At 38.8% G+C, this 18,942-nt stretch overlaps 2 protein-coding genes across 3 annotated transcripts in view; both read right to left on the bottom strand.

Annotated features, from left to right (window-relative positions):
• Positions 1-10,714, bottom strand: part of PCYT1A (phosphate cytidylyltransferase 1A, choline) — a 48,267-nt gene extending 37,553 nt beyond the window's left edge. The window contains exon 1 of the mRNA XM_007110483.3: positions 10,603-10,714. The gene's annotated coding sequence lies outside the window, so the exon portion shown is untranslated. The remainder of the gene's footprint in view (positions 1-10,602) is intronic.
• Positions 10,715-13,481: 2,767 nt separating this feature from the next.
• DYNLT2B (dynein light chain Tctex-type 2B) overlaps positions 13,482-18,942 on the bottom strand; it is a 24,915-nt gene continuing 19,454 nt past the window's right edge. For both annotated transcript variants that reach the window (XM_028492688.2, XM_007110488.3), the window contains 2 exons: positions 16,482-16,545; positions 13,482-13,628 (listed from right to left, as the gene is read on the bottom strand). In XM_028492688.2, the coding sequence (XP_028348489.1) occupies positions 16,516-16,545 (30 nt within the window). In that variant the 3' untranslated portion in view covers positions 13,482-13,628; positions 16,482-16,515. The remainder of the gene's footprint in view (positions 13,629-16,481; positions 16,546-18,942) is intronic.

Raw genomic sequence — 18,942 nt, 5'->3', positions numbered from 1 at the left:
AACTAAGCCCGTGCGCCACAACTACTTAGCCTGCGCTCTAGTGCCCGGAAGCCACAACTACTGAGCCCGCGTGCCACAACTACTGAAGCCCATGCGCCTAGAGCCTGTGCTCCGCAACAAGAGAAGCCGCTGCAATGAGAAGCCCGAGCACCGAAACGAAGAGTAGCCCCCGCTCACCGCAACTAGAGAAAGCCCGCGCATGGCAATGAAGACCCAATGAAGCCAAAAATAAATAAATTAAATAAATTAAAAAAAAACAAAAAACTCTCTTAACATTCACAACCCTTTGACATAGATGTATTATTTTTATCACTATTGAAACTGAGGCACAGAAAATAAGATCACACAGCTAGTAAGTGGTGAAGCTAGGAATCAAATTCAGTCAGCCTGGCTGCAGACTACACACCCTTAACTACTGTGGTATACAATAAAATGTGACACTGTACTATACAAGAAGGTACCTAATAACTATCTCTAAATATTTGAATGCCTGTTATGTTGGATAGGGCAGACACTTATTCTGTGAAAGTCCAGATAATAGAAAATGAATCACTAGTTGGAAGATGCAGAGACACAAACTTTAACTAAACATAATAAAAACCTTTTTAGGAACGAGAGTTATCTGAAAAGGGGCTGAGTTACCTCGGGGGCATTTCATTTTGGCATACCAGGACATTCAAGGAGAGGTTGTGTAGAAATACCTTCATTCATTTTATTAGTCATAATCCTGTTAAAGTCCATCATGGTTGATCTTTTTGTTTGTTCTAATCTTAAAATAATTTCAAATCATGACTGCCATCTATCACATTAGCATTCACAATTTCATGTAACCTATACACTTGAAAAGCATGGTTTTTATGTCTCCATGCATGTTAGTGCTGAAAGTATTGATCAGGATAGATATATGTCACCATACACCAATATGACATACCACTAGACCCCTCTCTCCTCATTGAGATCCACTCTTAATACTCTAGGTTAGTACAATATAAAACACAGGAGAGTTTATCTTTAGAAAACAGGAGAGAAAAATATATTTAGAATTCTTAATGATTAAGGTATTCAATCAGATGTAAACCCATTTCATTGTACTATCACATCATCCACATTTCTCTATCACAGTCCCAAAGATTATGATAATAGTGATGATAAAAATTATAGCTAACACAGAGTACTTCCTTTGTGCCAGAAAGTTATAAACCTTTTGCATATATTAAATAAAAATTCTCACAACAATCTTATGCGGTAGATAATATTATTTGCTCTATTTTGCAGATGAGGAAATTGAGGCACAGCTGGGTTAAATGACTTGACTGAGGTCACACACCTAGGACAGGGCAAAACCAGGATTTGAACCAAGGCATTCTGGCTCTAGGATCTGTGTACGTAACAACACTGCCTAGTATTTATTTACTTATTATATGCTGCCTAGTATATAAAATGGTCATACATGAATTTAAACAAAACCACTTACTGCACTCTGGCCATGCACTACACTGTGCCAAGCAGGAATTTAATTTCATCTTTCACAAAGACTGGGCTCCTTCTCACTGGGCATATCGCTGACAGACTACTTAGGAATTCCAGGGGCTTATTTTGGTTTGGGCCAGAGTAGAAGAGTAGAGGGTGCACTAGACCAGGAATCATATCATATAAACTGAGACTTCATTCTAGCTCCTCCCAGGGAATTCCCTGGCAGTTCAGTGGTTAGGACTCGCACTTCCACTGCAGGGGGCATGGGTTCGATCCCTGGTCGGGGAACTAAGATTCCACAAGCCTCTCAGCCTGGCCAAAAAAAAAAAAAAATCTAGCTCCACCTAGTACCTTAACTCTAAGTTATGGTGAGTGCAAATGAGAGATTAGAAAACAAACTCCCTGATGTTGCTGTCTTTCCACCGTTCAATTCTCCTGCTCTGAAAAGAGCCCATTTTCATTCGGAGACTCAGTATCATTCGGTCTGTGTGATCTTCACCCTTAGCCATACCGTCAGATGCCACGTGCCTAACCTGAACCAATTAGCACATCCCTCTCTCAGGCCACAGACTGGGGGAGGAGAGAGGTGGGAAGGGCAGTGATTGGTGACCTAAGATAGTCCAATCAGAGTGAATCTCAGGACTTGCCAGACAGGAATTCTTGGACAAAGATTATCACTTCTTTCTCTGTGAATTCAAGCCTGGAGACCTGACTCTAGGAACCATCCTATAACAATCTAGCGGTCATCCTATAACCAGGAACAGAGTCTTTCTCAAAATAGTCACACAGAGAAAGCAACGTTGATGATGGAGAGAAGCCAGATCCTGAACTGCCTAATTGTGTCAACCAATACATTCCCCTTTTTGCTTAAGCTCAATTAAGCTTGGTTTTTTATCACTTAGAACCACAAAATCATAATTAATGCATTCAATACTTGGCAATGAGCCCTAGCACAAAGTAGGTGCTCAATAACTATTTGAATAAATGTAATAAGTGGAAAAACTCCTTTGAAATTTTGAAAAGCACTACTCACATTAGTATTTTGTTTTGATGGAAAGAGGTCAAGTACTTGTCAATTTATAAGTGTATCAAAGATGGCAAAACAAAGCTCTCATCCTGTCAAAAGTATTTTTTTCTTATCTGCTTACAGTTCTTCTATTTTCCAAAGATGACTTTTGTGTCATATATTGTATTTTACACTATACTTTTTTTTAAATTAATTAATTAATTTATTTATTTATTGGCTGTGTTGGGTCTTTGTTGCTGCGCGTGGGCTTTCTCTTTGTTGCGGTGCATGGGCTTCTCTTTGCGGTGGCTTCTCTTTGTTGCGGAGCACAGGCTCTAGGTGTGCGGGCTTCAGCAGCTGTGGCATGCAGGCTCAGTAGTTGTGGCACTCGGGTTCAGCTGCTCCGCGGCATGTGTGGTCTTCCCGGACCAGGGCTCGAACCCGCATCCCCTGCATTGGCAGGCGGATTCTTAACCACTGTGCCACCAGGGAAGTCCCTTATAGTATACTTTAAACTGAACATTACACATCAGACTTAAACTGAAGTCTTAAGATCCTCTGGATTTAGAACAAACACATCTAATACTTTTCATTTTATAATGCAAAACACTTCTATATCTTCTCCACTTTCTTAGGAGATGGAAAACACCAAGATCACAGTCATTCCATAATAGTGACCCTAAAAAAATTCAGAAATTATAAAGAGATTAACCCTCACACCTTTCGTCTAGAACTATTACTAATTTTTAAACTTTGACTTTATAGGTCTCTCAAGTTTTTCATTTTTCACTGGCTCTCTTAGACCATCCCCATGTTCCTCACATCTACTAACTTATACACTATGAAAGTATATATAAAAATTTAATAATTAGTGCCTAAACTGATAAAAAAAATTACCCCCAGCTTCCCTAAAGTTCCAATAGATGTCTGCTAGGACACATCAAATTTGCTACTGAGAAAAGGTATGTGGGAAGATGAGGGCATACTGAGAGTAGCAAATATATGTTGGCTTTTTAGTTCATTATACTGAGACTTAGCTTGACCTAAAATCACACCACCTTTACAATACTCACAATTGCCCAGTAACCACTGAATACCTCCAATGATGAGGAACAATACTACCCAACTCTCCATTTATGATAACTGCCCCTTTGCAATCAACCAATGCTATTCAAGAAAAAGTGAGTGATGACCCTGGAAAAGGAGGAGACTTTAAATATCTACATTCCAGAGCGAACACATACACACACACACACACAAACACAGGCTGCCTTAATACCTGTTTGTCCAGTGGGTAATAGGGTTGGGAAAAGATGACACCTCCTCAGAGCCAATACAGTACAAGATCAAAATAGGGATGGGGAGCAGGAGATTGCCCAATGATTTGCAAGTGGAGCCTGGCTTCCAGCCATAGCACCCACATTAATCAAGTTGGGATGAGTCAAAATGAAAGCAGTTGGAGATAGAATACACAGCCTCACTTATGAGCCCATTAGGGTGGGCCAAAACTTCCTATTTCCTTAGCAGTTTATCCTCCCCAAAAGTTTCTATGTCAAAAGAAGCTATAACAAAAGAGAAAAAGGGAGCTGGCAGCCAGAAGGCAGCATTTGTAAGGCCTGATCTTTCCAACACTGCTACATATTCAGTCCCGAGATAAGTCACCTTATCTTAGTCACTCAAATTCCCCATTCAAGCACAGATTCTAAATATGGACATAAATACCCACACCACCACCATCACTACCATAACCCTGCCGATTAAGTGCCTTAGTGTCTCCAAATTGCTTTCAAGATACAGAATGTGGTATCTGTTCCTGTGATTTTTACCCAGATTCACAAAATCTGGCTCCATTTCTGCTGACTAACCTCCCAGTATACACTGCTTGCCTTGTTCTTTAATGTTCCAGTAGATGCCTGCTTGGATGGATTAACTTTGCTATTAAGGAAGTACACAGAAGTAGAAATGTGTGTCGGCAGGGAGGAGATACTGAGGATAAATCTAATCAAGTGTCTTTCCAACGTGAATATCTTGAAGGAGACAAAATCTGGGCGCTGGTATGCATATGCTTGTGTTTTAGAGATGAAAGTCTCCAACAAGTGCAGTTTTAGAAACTCCCACCCAATCCCCTCTATTCTACTTCCTTATTGTTGGTAGATTTAGTAAGCACCCCAGGGTGAAAGAGGAGGTGGACTCTGCTTCCTAAGCTATGCAACAACCTAAATAGAAGTTGCAATCATGTATACCCTTAAACCTAATTCAAATTTGACTGATTACTACAGGGAACTATCTGTAAAAAGAGGAAACATGAATTTTTCCTTTGCATTCTATTCCTGCTTCCCCTGTCTCTGGGCCTACAATTGTCTCTTCCTCAGTAAAACCCTATGCTCAGTAATTTTCTACTGGCATACCAATGTCCAGTTCCAAAGCTGAGTGAGCAAGCATACTTTGTACTTGGGATCTTTATCTGCTTCTACCTTTGTGGAGCTTAATAAAGTAGTGCTCTAAGAGGCAAGCTCTGTGAACTCCTAGGTTAAAGTGAATCAAATACTGTTGGCTTTAACCATGTCGTCTGCTGTACATTCAGGCCTTCCCACAGATAACAGTGCAGTCACATCACCCCTTGTGTAAAGACCTTTGAAGCTTGAGGGAGGATATGTCTAACCCATAGTGGGGAGGAGGGACTGGATTCAAGAACCAGCAGAACTCCTAGAGCAGCTCACAAGCCAAAAATGGCCCACTGCCTGTTTTTGTAGTTAAGGTTTTACTGGAACACAGCCACGCTCATTCACTGATGAATGAATGAAAAGTGGTCCATGGACACTTTTGTGCTACAACTGCACAGCTGAGTAGTTGCAACAGAGACTGTAGAACCTGCAAAGCTGAATATTTACTATCTGGCCCTTTACCTAAAAAGTTTGCCAACTCTATTCTAGATGAAAACAGGATCCGTTTTATCAATAATTTGGTAGTGAATTCTACCTAGATTATGCAAACAGTTCTAAAGTGGAGGACAGTGCTAGGAATGGAATTATTTCAAGAAACTGTACCATAACTTTCTGATATGGGATTTCTACAGTTTATGTCACTAACCTGTATATATCACCACACTGTATAGAATAAGTCAAAAGAATGCCTGATTTGGGAAGTTCTAAATGTAAAAGTGATTTCACAACATGATCTGCACGGATGATTAGTTTTAAATCAGAGCTCAATGTTATTTCTCAATATTTGGGACCTGTAAATTGCCACATCTAAGATCTTAGCTCTGAACTTGATCTCTTCCCTCTAATTTCTCCAGAGAAACCCTTATTTAACAAACACTGAGTGGGCACTTACTCTGTGCCAGACCCTGGGTTAGTCCTGGACCAAAATAAAGTTTCTTTTGGCGCCTGACCACACAGTAGGATATTTCAGTAAAGAGATTATCCTAAAAACCACAAGGGACACTTATAATAGTTCTTACAGTTGAATGATTTTGCTCTGCCACTATTCTACTAGAAAAATCAGTGAGTAAACCCTGTGTTTAGATTTTGCTCTTCCTAGAGTGGGTTATGGAACTCATATCTCTAAGGCAGGGTCTACGACAGATTCAGGGAGTCTCGGATTTGGACCAAAAAAATTATCTTTATTTTCACTAGCCTCTGGCAAATTCACCATTCCTTCAATTATGAACGTAAGCCACAACAGTAATAGCACACTTAGTAGAATAGACTTTGTCACCAATAGAAATCATAGATATTTTCATATAATATCACACTCGTTACAAATATCTTGAAATACTGTTTAAACACACGATCATTTAAAAATTATAGCTATAAGATTCACTGATAGACAGTAAACTTTATTTACTATGTTAATAAAAACTACATGTGCTATATCACACATTTTTAAAATATTTTGATAACTATATTTCAACATAATTTGTTTCCTTTATAATTCTATGTATTTTTTTGCAATAAAAACATTATTCCAAAAAAGAAGTCAACAAGGTCTCACCATACTGACAAAGGGGTCCACGGCACAAAAAAGATTAAGACCAAATTAAGGCCATAAAATAAACAAACAAACGTAATCACATCTGAGGTAATTCTATGTAGATAAAAAAACTACCGTTTTCTGTTAAGTGCCATACACTCATTCTGTTCTCTAATATAAAGCAAAGACTATAAGTCATTATTTTTAGCAGACCTCACTTCAAACTGGTTTGCAAATAGTTGTGAATGTGATATATAACAGCCTAGTAGATCCATGGGTTCCCCTGGCAATCATTCTAGTCCAAACATAGAAAACTTCAAACTAACGTAACTTTCAACAAGAGAATTACCAAAAGAAAGGGAGAAAAAAGACTGAAAAAAGACAACAAACAAACAACCAAAACACAACCCTGCTATATATCTACTAATCTGGTTTGCAAACAGTAAAATACAGGCAATACAATTATTTATATTAATGAGATAATGTATGTAAATGAACCTAACACAGTGCCAAATATATACTAGAGAATCACTCTTTTTTTTTCTTCTGGAATGGTGCCCTGGCATATACTGCAAAATAATGTATGTAAAAATGTATATTCCCTAAATTTACTGACTGAATTATAGAGGAACGGAGTTAGAATTTAAATTTTGCCACAAATCATTCATAAACAATTGACAAATCATACTTCATACACGTGTCCAGGTACCCATTTGACAGGAATATTGTGAAAAGGGAACTTTAGGACTAGAAACAAAAAGGTTTAAGCTTAGGAAAGAGAAAGTGCTAGAAGTTACCCTCTGGGCATGTAAGCAGGAGGGCTGAGCCCTGCTCTTACACTCTCCTTCCTATTGTTTTCTTTTTTCTTTCTTTTTTTGTTTTTTAATTGGGGTATAGTTGTTTTACAATGTTGTGTTAGTTTCTACTGTACAGCCAAGTGGAGTTCCCTGTGCTAAACAGCAGGTTCTCATTAGTTATCTATTTTATACATATTAGTGTATATATATATGTCAATCCCAATCTCCCAATTCATCCCAGCCCCCCCACTTTCCCCCCTTGGTGGAAGTCCATACGTTTGTTCTCTATGTCTGTGTCTCTATTTCTGCCTATTGTTTTCTAATGTGACTTATGTAGTGATAACGTAGGTAAAAGATGTAGAAGCAGCCACAATCTTGAGTAAAAAGGAACTCTCACAGTCCAGTGATGATTGGGAAGTACTCTGATTTCAGGGTTTCTCTAACAGAAAAAATTCCCCCAAAATCATGACTTTTAGAAAAATTTATTCTTTCCAATCTATTTTAGGGTAACACAAACGTTAGTGTAAGAGAGACCTATTTCTGTTTGATTCAGTAGGAAGAATTACCTCTATTAGTAGAAAAGCCAGAAGATCTGGTTTCAGATGAGAGTTACGCAAATACTTGGAAAGAAAAGCATAAGAAAATTACAATTATAACTAGATATTCTGTCCTTATCCATCATTAAAAATAATAGCAAATTATTATGCTTGCTTTTTCTATGAATATTTCATAAATTAATCCTCATGAGAGTTTGTAACATGAAGAGGTTATTCAGCTCCCACAGGAAAATCATGAATGAGGTCAGGTGGTTTACAAACTCCATGAGATTGTACACTAAATTTGTTGAGTATGCATATATTTCAGATTCTTAAAGGGCCATTTAACCAGAAGAACAGTTATCTCTGCCATAGAAAATCTAAAGCAAGAGAAAGCAATAATTCTTCCCACAGACACAGAGTAAGTCAGTGTTAACATCAGATAAAGTAACCAGGGACTTCTGAATCCAAGGATCTATCTGACTAGATCATTCTCCTTAAGGGATCACATATCCAAAGAGGAGATTCCCCAAGAAAAATAAAACCTCACCTGTTTATGGGAGAAGAAATCATAGGCTGAGGAAGGAATAAAAGTTCATTCTTTATCAATCAGGCCATTATACTGGTTTTCAAAGGGAATTTGCAAAGCAGGGTAAGTCAGAAAGAATCATTTCATTCAGCAGACACAAATGACCCCAGAGGCAGTGCTGCAGTCCCCAAGTTTAAATGTCTTCCCTTCTGTGGTGAGTTACCTTTAAGCATTATATTCTGTTCTAGGAACAAATTCTTGAGTAGTTCCTTTTAGTTATGTTGAATGTAAGCCAAGTAAACATCTAATGTTCTAGAAAAAGCCATTTTTTAGCTAAACAAAGGCTATCCCTCACCATTCCCAACTCATTCCCATTCAAGAATCTTTCTGAACTCTCTTCCCCTATCACAAAATGTATGTGTGTGTAGAGGGTGGGGTGACTATTAGGTTATCAGATAAACACAGTGTCTGGTAAGTTGAAATTGCCTCAAGCTTCTTCTATTAGATATATTTTTTAAAACACTGGGTGACACAGTAAGTAGCACCTTCTACAAAGGGCTGTAAAAGAGGAGGAAGTAGTGAAATTCACTTTAGTTCATTTCATCTGCATCACTAACAGCCTTCATGAAAGGGAACTGGTAGGAAATAAAACCAGAGCTAAAACATCATTTGAATTATCCACAGCATGGTATCATTCCCAGTATGCCAGTCTTGGCCTCTAGTGCACAAATCATTGAACTGGATAGCTAAAAACAGTAAAGCTTCTCCGCTGTGGCATTCTAGTCACCACTGTTGACCTTCCCAGATCATCCTGTCTTCTCCAAGATAATCATCTATCTGTTCACCACTGATTCCTGCACCAAATTCCATTCTCAACTAGTTTCTTTTTACTAGCAATTCTCTGTACTTGCAGAATCACTAAATATCAAGATTGAAAAAGACCCTGAAGGTTATATCTCCCTACTCCCACTTTATTTCTTGGCAGAATCTTTTCTGTCTCTATCTTCAGTTCCCTTTCTAAGCTTTGTTCCTACCCTCCTCAAAGCTTCCCTCTTCCTCAATGTCTATTCCTAGCAGTTTTTCCTATCACAAACCCCTATATCCTCACTGCCTTTATAAATATCACTGTCCCTATTTCAATATATACCTGTTGGTTCTCCCAACTGAGAACCTGAGTTTCAGTCCCCAGTCATAACTGGTCACTTCGATTCTATTTGGGAAGACTTCTCCAGTTAAGTCAATCTGATAGAGCCTGTGCCCCAGCCCCGGATCCAGTCTTCCTAAGTGCATCTTTGTACTTCCAAACAGTCCCCTGGTCGTAGAATCGTCGCATTTTAGACCAGAAAGAAAACTCAGAAGTAATCTGGTCCAGTATTTCTCCAACTTTTTTTTTTACTACATTTTAAGACACATGAAATCCATTTTACATCATAATCTCACACACACATAACTGAAACACGTTTCATGAAATAATACTCTTACTCTGCGAACACACTGAAAATTTCTAGTCTATTCTTTTTTTTTTTTTAATTTCAGGTTCCATCCACTAAATAGACTTCACAACCCAATCATAGGATGGAAGCCACAGTTTAGGAAACATTAATCTAGCACAAACTTCCCATTCACGGAGGAAGAAACTGTAGCTCAGTGGTGAGGTGAGCCTCCCAGCCACAAGAAGGTTGTCCATAAAATTAAACTCGGGTCTGTCTGATAAGTCCCAAACCAGTGTTTCCCACTAAGGCGTTTCCCACTAAGACCTTCTCCACCCAGTCACCACACCCCGTACCCAAACACCATGCTACGGTACCCTGTCCGGTCACTGATCCCACACTCTTCTCCAACTCAGCCCCTCAAAGTTACTGCTCGTTGGTCGGAATCCCCCTGCAGCCGCCGCTTCATGTTCCCCTAGGTCAGAGTCCCCCTCACAGTTACTATCCATCGATCGGTCTCCTCCGAGTCGTTGGTCCTTGGTCACAGTTCCCTGCTGTCACTGCTTCATACTTCCTCGGTCAGAGTCCCCTCGCAGCCTCTGCCTCGTGTTATCCGAGGTCAGAGTCCCTCAGCATTCACTGCTGCGGGTCGCAGACCCCTCGCGAGCAGCTGCGTCTCAGTCACAGTCCCCTCGTTGTCAGCGCCCCTGGGTCACAGCAGCCTTGCAGCCCCAGCCTCACACTCCCCTCGCTGTCACTGACCCACTCTTCTTTCAGTCAGTCTCCCCGCGGTCCCAGCGCCACAGTTTCTCCTCTCAAATAGAGCCGCAAGGATAGGCACACACCGAGTCCTCACCTGCAGCTCACGCTCCCCGGGTCCCTGTCCCGTCGAATTTCTCCTGGGCGCCGCGTCACGGGCAAGGGAAGTTGAGGGGGTTGCGGGGAGACGCCCGGGAAAGGCAGCTGACGGAACCGTGGGCCGGAAGTCCCGCCTACGGCCCGCCCTCTTGTCACTCCGACCACGACTTTTCCCTGAAAACCACGACCCCTGACACAGTAGTTCCGCCTCCATAGAGGCCCCGGGGACGGAGTGACTGAACCGAAATCCCCAGAGACAGAAGACAAAATGGCAAAGGGTCAGTCTCCTTGCGGAACTAGAGTATGCGGTGAAGATACGGATGTATCTTGTAATGAGACAGGCTGTGACTTGTCACTCGTGCTCACTGTCAGTCCTTCAAGAAGCGTTAACGCGATGGCTCCCCTTCTGCCCAGCTCCGCGCTCGGTCCCTTCCCGGAGGATCTGTCAGTCTTGGTCCTTCCTACTCCACCCCAGCGCCTGGCGTGGTGCCAGGCACTCGTACCAGCACATTCACAATGCAGATGGCCGCGACGCCTTCCACCCTTGACATCCCCTACCTCCACCCCATGGTCTGCGGCTGCTTCACACAGCGCCACCTTTTCCCTACTTGGTGATGTAAAGAGAATTCCAACCAAGTCCTGTGAAAAGCCCTCTTTCTTCCTGTTATTTCTAACCCAGGTTGGCTCAACAAAAGGTGATCCCTAGGCATAAACTGGGGGCTAGCTGAACAGGAACGGATTCAAGGGAGGCCACTGGTAGGAAATCACATGGCAGGGTGTCGGGTGAAGAGAAACTTTTTCCTTTGCTAGAATGAACCATTGGAGGGGTCCCTTTTGATTCTATAGATGTAAGGCAAGTAAATACCCAATGTTATGGAAGAAGTATGTAAAAGAACTTTTCAGTGTATTTACTTCTTATTTTTGTCTACATGCTTGACTTGAAAGTGGCTGAGAAGAAATAGGGTGGGTAAAGTTAAGCATCTGCTAAGGAGCCTCCAGGTGAAAAAAAGGATTGTAACCATTCCCTTTCCAGTTTCAAATAGTTATTTGAACAGAGCAGATAGATTAAGGTGCTACAGATAAGGACAGCTAGCTGGAGAAGACACCAGGGACTCTAAGGCGAACATTACTACAAGATAGTGGGAATTGGGATAGTAACCAACATAATCTCCGAGAGTCTTAAGGGAGAGCTAATTTCATATACAGCCTGGAAACTCTCAGACCCTGACACTGGGCAAACCCTGGAGAAAAATACATGTTTAAACTAACAAGCTGTGGAAAGTGTAGAGTGGCAAGAGCTGAGCAAAAACACTGGGTGAAAGATAAAAGCAGTAATTCAAAATGTAGGAAAAGCAGTGGGGCTAATGGCAGACTCCAGGAGGGTTCACGCCAACGAGTACTTCCCAGAACTTCTGCTCCCACTGTCCTTGTCCCCACAGTGAGCCACAGTCACCTCCTGCCTCTGCAGGAGACACTCCAGCACTAGCAGGTTTCCAAAACTTGACTCCGAGGCTTAGAAAGATCCAGTGCCTCTGTGTGGTCAGTGAACGGATGCCAGTTTGCATTTCCAGGAATGATATTCACGTTCAGAGCAAAAAAAAAGGAGACTGTTTGGAACTTTGCACATCAGCACTATATGGAGTGTAAGTGGTGAGAGAGGACATCCTTTAGTTTTAATGTTTGTGTGTTAGATATTTTTGAATTTTCGATGTACACACTCATATTGTCTGCACATAAATACAGGTTACCTCTTTTTTTTCAATATTTGTGCTTCTGATTACTTTTACTTGTATTTTTAGACTGTTTGGAACTTTGCACTTCAACAGTATATGGAGTGTAAGTGGTGAGAGAGGACATCCTTCCCTTTTTCTTGATCTTAAAGGAAATGCTTCCAATAATTCACCATGAAGAATGATTTACAGAGTTATTCAGATCTGCTTCTTGAAACAAGTTTGATCCTAAACATGGGCTAAGTGCTTGACCCAGACATCCAGGGCTCAGCAGGATCAACGTAGTCTCTGAGCCTCTTGCTCTGATTCCAACAGTATGATCACATTGCCCTCCATACAGGGCCTTTCACGTTGTAGTTGATGGAGCAGCTGATGTCCTACCTGAACTCCATGTGCATGTGTATGCACTGTACCTGCAAGAGCCTGTCCTACCCAGAACCTGGTAACCCTCACCAGCTTGATGGTCTGCAGACAACTCTGTCCATGATGGCGTCTTGGCAATGATTAGGTTGAAACCATCCAAGAGGATCTTAGGACACTGCATATTGACCTAAGGAGCATCTTGACATGTGGAGAGTAAACTCCAACCTTTTTTGACAAAACTGTCTTTAAGAAACTGGAGTTTTCCAATTTCCTTATGCTCTTTTCCTATAATTGCTATAAGGTGATATTAATATTTCCTATATGGAAATTCACTGTAGTTACGTTTGATTAATAATATATTATTTGATATTCCTCATTTCCAAAAAAAAAAGTAGGATAAAAAACTTTATGCACAAATAAACTGATTTCAGTGTTATTTATAATAGTGAAAAATTAGAAATAATCAGTCCCTCAATAAGGACATGGCAAAAATAACCAATGGTGTATAACCTAATGGAATAAGTATAACTATTAAAGTATGCTAGTGAAAATTGCAATCAAATAAAATGGCAAAAAAAATGCACATGATATTATGAGAAGTGAAAAATCAGGTTACAAAATTATATACATGATTTTTTTAACCCTGCATAAACAAAAACACCACTGGTTATGTTTGAACAATTGAATTATGAATTTTCCCTACTTTTTTCTCTACCTTCCAAATGTAATAACATGTTATAAAGAAATCAAAACATTAAAATATAAGGTCTAAAACTCAACAGACTCAGTTGCCAAACTGCCAACTTTATTTTGTCAAGATATTTAACAATATAAAAAACTTCATATTTCTTCATGGTCATTTCTTTTTCCAGCTTTCAAAGATTCAATAGTAGAAACAGCCAAATGCCACTACAACACAGAATAAACTGTCCTAAAAAAACAAACAAAACAGAAAACAAACACACAAATCCAGAATGTTAGTACTAATGAAGGACTAAAGGCAGCAGGGACGTGTGGACGTGAAATTAACATCTCAGATCTTTGCCAATTTTCAATCATGAAGACTGTTTCCCTTCTTTAAGAAACAGGTTTTCCAGAGTATAACTATAAATTTGTTTGCCTCGGGGTAGCTACAAAATTGCTTGCTAAAAGGGTAGGATGAGTAAAGAATTATATTTTTTGAATGAAGAAATAAAATGCAAACTAATGTACTTTATGTAATGTTTATTCATAAAACAAGTATTCCTGTTTTTCCTGGTTTATCAAAGAAATAATATAATTAAAATGCTTTGAGTTTCTTGGAGTAAATGCATTACCCAACCCAAAGATATTATAGTTTCACAGATAATGAAAATACAACACCCTGTCATAAATTCTGGATAAGGACAAATGATATCTGGTTGTTTGTTCTTAATTGATAAAATTCATTTGTCCATCTTTTAACTCAGAATCTCAGAATGTGCTCCAGATCCTAGTTAAATTTGTTAAAACACTTTTTAGGTACTTAGTACAGGAGTTCCACCTGCCTCAGCAACTCCTAACTCACCAACCTCGCCTCCAGCCTGGCAATGATGGGAGAAAATATAAGTTCAAGTACCTGATTATTAACCAGAAGCAAATTCTGTGGTTAGCCCAGTTCCCTGGCTTCTTGGATGGGATTACTGTGAGCTGTGTTCTCAAACAGTGCTATCTGTGGTGAGGGACCTATTTTTTCGTTTGTTTTAATTGCCAATCCCTTATGAACTGATACTTTCATAAAATACAATAGAAATTAATAACTAAGAAAATGAAATGAAAAAAGAAACATACAAATATAACCAAAACTTCTTATTAGATTCAATGAACATAAAATTACTTTGTCAAATTCCATGAGCGTTTCTAAACCCTTACATATAATTTATGTACTTATCTTGTTGAGGACCTATAGCAAACAGTTCATAGACTGGCAGTGGTCTATGGACCCCACTTTGACTGGCACTGTTCTTACAATGCCACCCAGAGTTCTCCATCAGGACTGAGCCCTGGTTATCCACAGCAATTATCAGCTCAATAGTATATGCTTTTCTCTCCCCTCTCTCATTTCCTCATCTTCTATTGGTCCTTCCTGGGATCTTCTCCCAAATAAAGTACTTTAAGTTCTAAAAAATTAAGCCTAAATAAACACTCAACAAACTGAACTAAAGATACAGTAGACTAAGTCAGCAACCTAGACCAGGCTTTCAAAAATTATTTTTAGACAGCACCCCAACTAATCCTGTATTCTAAAAACTGATCCTGATAATCTTTAAAGCAGCCCCAACGACTGAAGCCCGCATGCCTAGAGCCCGTGCTCCACAAGAGAAGCCACCACAATGAGAGGCCCACGCACGGCAACGAAGAGTAGCCCCCTCTCACCGCAACTAGAAAAAGCACGCGCACAGCAACGAAGACCCAATGCAGCCAAAAATACAATAAATAAATAAAAATATAAATAAATTTATTTAAAAATATATATATATAAGGCCACTACAGAAGCTGGCACATAATAGGAGTTCAGAATTATTTGTTGAATGAATGAACTGTATTATATAAGGACTCAGAGAAATATGCAGTTTTAACTCCAAAAAGCAGGAAAAACCACCACCTGAGCTTTATTTACCCTTCCCCTAGAAAGCTGATAAATGAAGATTTACATAGTACTTCCCACTGTTCAGCCTTTGATCCCTAGGGCAGTTGAGCATAAATAAAACTTTGGTAGGACCACAGAATTTTAGAGCTAAAAGGTACCTTAAGATCATCTACACAAGCAGCTTCCATACCTGGCAGTAAGTATAATCATGTGGGGAACTTTTTTAAAAATTCAGATTCACTGAACCAACCCCTGGCTTGTTAGATCAGAATCTATTGAGCAGAGGGTTGGCATCTGTATTTTAAACAAGTTCCTCAAATTATTCTTAGGCAGCCACAGCCAGTCTTTAGGAAAATCTAGTACAGCTTCCTAGTGTTACTGATACAACCACAGAAAAGTTCAATGACTTACCTAAAGTCATTTAGTTAGAAAGTTACAGAGCTAGAAATGGAACCTCTCTCCTAATTCACCCAATCTAGTTCTTTTCTACTCTACTGTACTTTAATTCTGACTCTACTAATTAACAACCTGGGAGCATTTGGATAGAAGATGGGAATATTTCTGGAAGCAAGTATACAATAACAACATATGATTAAAATACATGACATTCATGTCAATAACATACCAATGTTTAAATGAAACCTCTTTTTAAAAATTCCCCTTTACTTTTGTTTAGTTTTGAGAAATAGCTTTAAGATAAAGTAATTAATTTTGTTACTGAAAGAAAAATCACCTTTGCTCATGGAATGAATCCCTACCACCCAAATTTCTTTGCAGCTTAGCAAACTGCTATATGTCTATTAGCACCAAATAAATAATATGCGATTTCCACATTCAAACTTGTGAAGAGTTACATCATAAAGTATCCTTGCCTATAAGCAGCACTCTAGGTTTCTGCTTTAATAACACAAATGAACAGTAAAATCTTCTTATCCAGAAGAAGTCTCAGACAAATGTCTAAAACTAAAGTGTCCTCAGGGACTTCCCTGGCGGTCCACTGCAGGAGGCACGGGTTCAATCCCTGGCTGGGGAACTAAGATCCCACACGCCGTGTGGCACGGCCAAAATAAATAAATAAATAAAGTGTCCTCACATCTTAACAAATAGTTAAGTGATTTGATTTGGAATGCCCACGTGACCTTAAGAAAGGAAAAAAAGGGTTCCAAATAGGCTTACATTCATGAAAACATCATGAGTACAGTTGTCAGCGTCAGCATCCCAGAAACAGCGAGCAGCCATGCTAAAAAGTCAAAGAATAGAGAATTATCAACAATATAACAAGGATCTGAACTATATATATCTACCACAAGCAAAAGTTTTCCTTGATACATTCTTATACATCAGTGCTTCCAAACCTTTTCACAGAATGAGATGACATACAGAAAATCATATTTGTACAGCAGAGTATACTGGGTAAACTAGAAGGGACTGGAGTCATAGATAAGGCTGCTTGCAGCTGGAGGTGACCAGCCCAGGGGTCTAGCAGCCTCAGACTCTGATGGCTGCCTGATGGCCTGATGGCTGAAGTCACTGGTAGTCTGGGTGGGAAGCTCTGTTATAGATTATTTCAGGTAAGATATCTATGTATGACTTTTAGAGGAAATAATACCTAAGACTTATAGCTAAAATGGGCTCAATTCCTGCACAATAATATGAGAAGGTAGGTCTGGAAAGGACCCAACAAATTATTTAGTCCAACCTGATCATTTTATAGAGTCACAGAAAAGAAAGGGGCAAACTCTGAACTAGAATTCAATCTTCTAACTAATTCTAAATCCAGTATTATCTCTAGAGGATGCTATACTACCTCTAAATTCTAAAATTAGCCATTCTCTTCTCCCCAGTTCTTGGATAAGAAAAAATGTCAGTAAAAATAAAAGCCTATTTAAAAGTGGAAACAACTTAAATACCCAGAAGTATTGGATTGGTAAACAAAATTAAGGTATTTCTTAGCAATGAAATTCTATGCAGCCATTAAAGGTATTTTTTACAAAAAAAAAAAACCTTTAAGAACATGAAAAGATGTTCACAATATAATGTTAAGTTTAAAAAGTAATTTTAAATGTTTTTTTATTAAATGTATGTATATGATTCATCATTAACATTTATTGAGCACTTACTTTGTGCCCCACTGGTCTAAGAGCTTTACATGTATTAACTCAATCATATGAGATAGGCATTATTATTATATCCATTTAATAAACATGGAAACTGAGAGTCACAGAAATTAAGTAAACTTGTCCAAGGTCATTTATATAGTAAGTGACAAAGCTTGGCTTTGAATCTAGGCGGTTCAGCCTCAAGTCTGTAGAGAAAGGTATATATACACCATGCTATATTGGTTTAATTTTAAAAGACTTTTTTTTTCTTCAGTTTTACATAGAAGAGCTCCCCCCAGCCTAATATTTCACACATTCTTAAATCAAAAAAGTTCCATCTATTTCCAAACTGTAACAGTATGAAATAAAATTAATCTACTTAACTGATCAATCAACAAGTATTTATTTAGCAAGTACCATTTGTCCAGAAAGAATAAAATCCGGTTTGTCCTCAAACAATTCTCAGCTTAAATAGGTGAAAAAAAATTAATACACACCAAAAGAATAAGATAATGTATTGTTGGTGCTGATTTACAGGTTATTAGGATTAAAAGGGATTATAATGTCTATCTAGATCAAGCCTTCAAGTCCAAGTTGCACAATAGTTGAATTAAATCTGTAGAAGTGCTAAAGAATTTTAGAGAATTTAGAGAGGAGAAAAAGCCAAAGAGGATTTCATGAAGGAAGTAGTGCTTAGCAGAGCAGAACCAAGTGAAAGCATGAATATAAAAATGTATCTAATAAGTATTTGTTGAGTATTATATATGAGCAAAGTGCTAGGTGCAAATGATACAAAGATGCATAAAACACAATCTTTATGCACCCAACATAGGAGCACCTCAATACATAAGGCAAATACTAACAGCCATAAAAGGGGAAATCGACAGTAACACAATAATAGTAGGGGACTTTAACACCCCACTTTCACCAATGGACAGATCATCCAAAATGAAAATAAATAAGGAAACACAAGCTTTAAATGATACATTACACAAGATGGACTTAATTGATATTTATAGGACATTCCATCCAAAAGCAACAGAATACACATTTTTCTCAAGTGCTCATGGAACATTCTCCAGGATAGATCATATATTGGGTCACAAATCTAGCCTTGGCAAATTTAAGAATATTGAAATCATATCACGTATCTTTTCTGACCACAACGCTATGAGACTAGATATCAATTATAGGAAAAGATCTGTCAGAAATACAAACACATGGAGGCTAAACAATACACTACTTAATAACGAAGTGATCACTGAAGAAATCAAAGAGGAAATCAAAAAATACCTAGAAACAAATGACAATGGAGACACGACGACCCAAAACCTATGGTATGCAGCAAAAAGCAGTTCTAAGAGGGAAGTTTATAGCAACACAAGCCTACCTTAAGAAACAGGAAACATCTCGAATAAACAACCTAACCTTGCACCTAAAGCAATTAGAGAAAGAAGATTTAAAAAAAACCCAAATATAGCTGAAGGAAAGAAATCATAAAGATCAGATCCAAAACAAATGAAAAAGAAATGAAGCAA

This window comes from Physeter macrocephalus, chromosome 1, assembly GCF_002837175.3.
Source record: "Physeter macrocephalus isolate SW-GA chromosome 1, ASM283717v5, whole genome shotgun sequence".
Classification (NCBI taxonomy): Eukaryota; Metazoa; Chordata; class Mammalia; order Artiodactyla; family Physeteridae; genus Physeter; species Physeter macrocephalus.
This window is presented reverse-complemented; position numbering and strand designations above follow the sequence as displayed.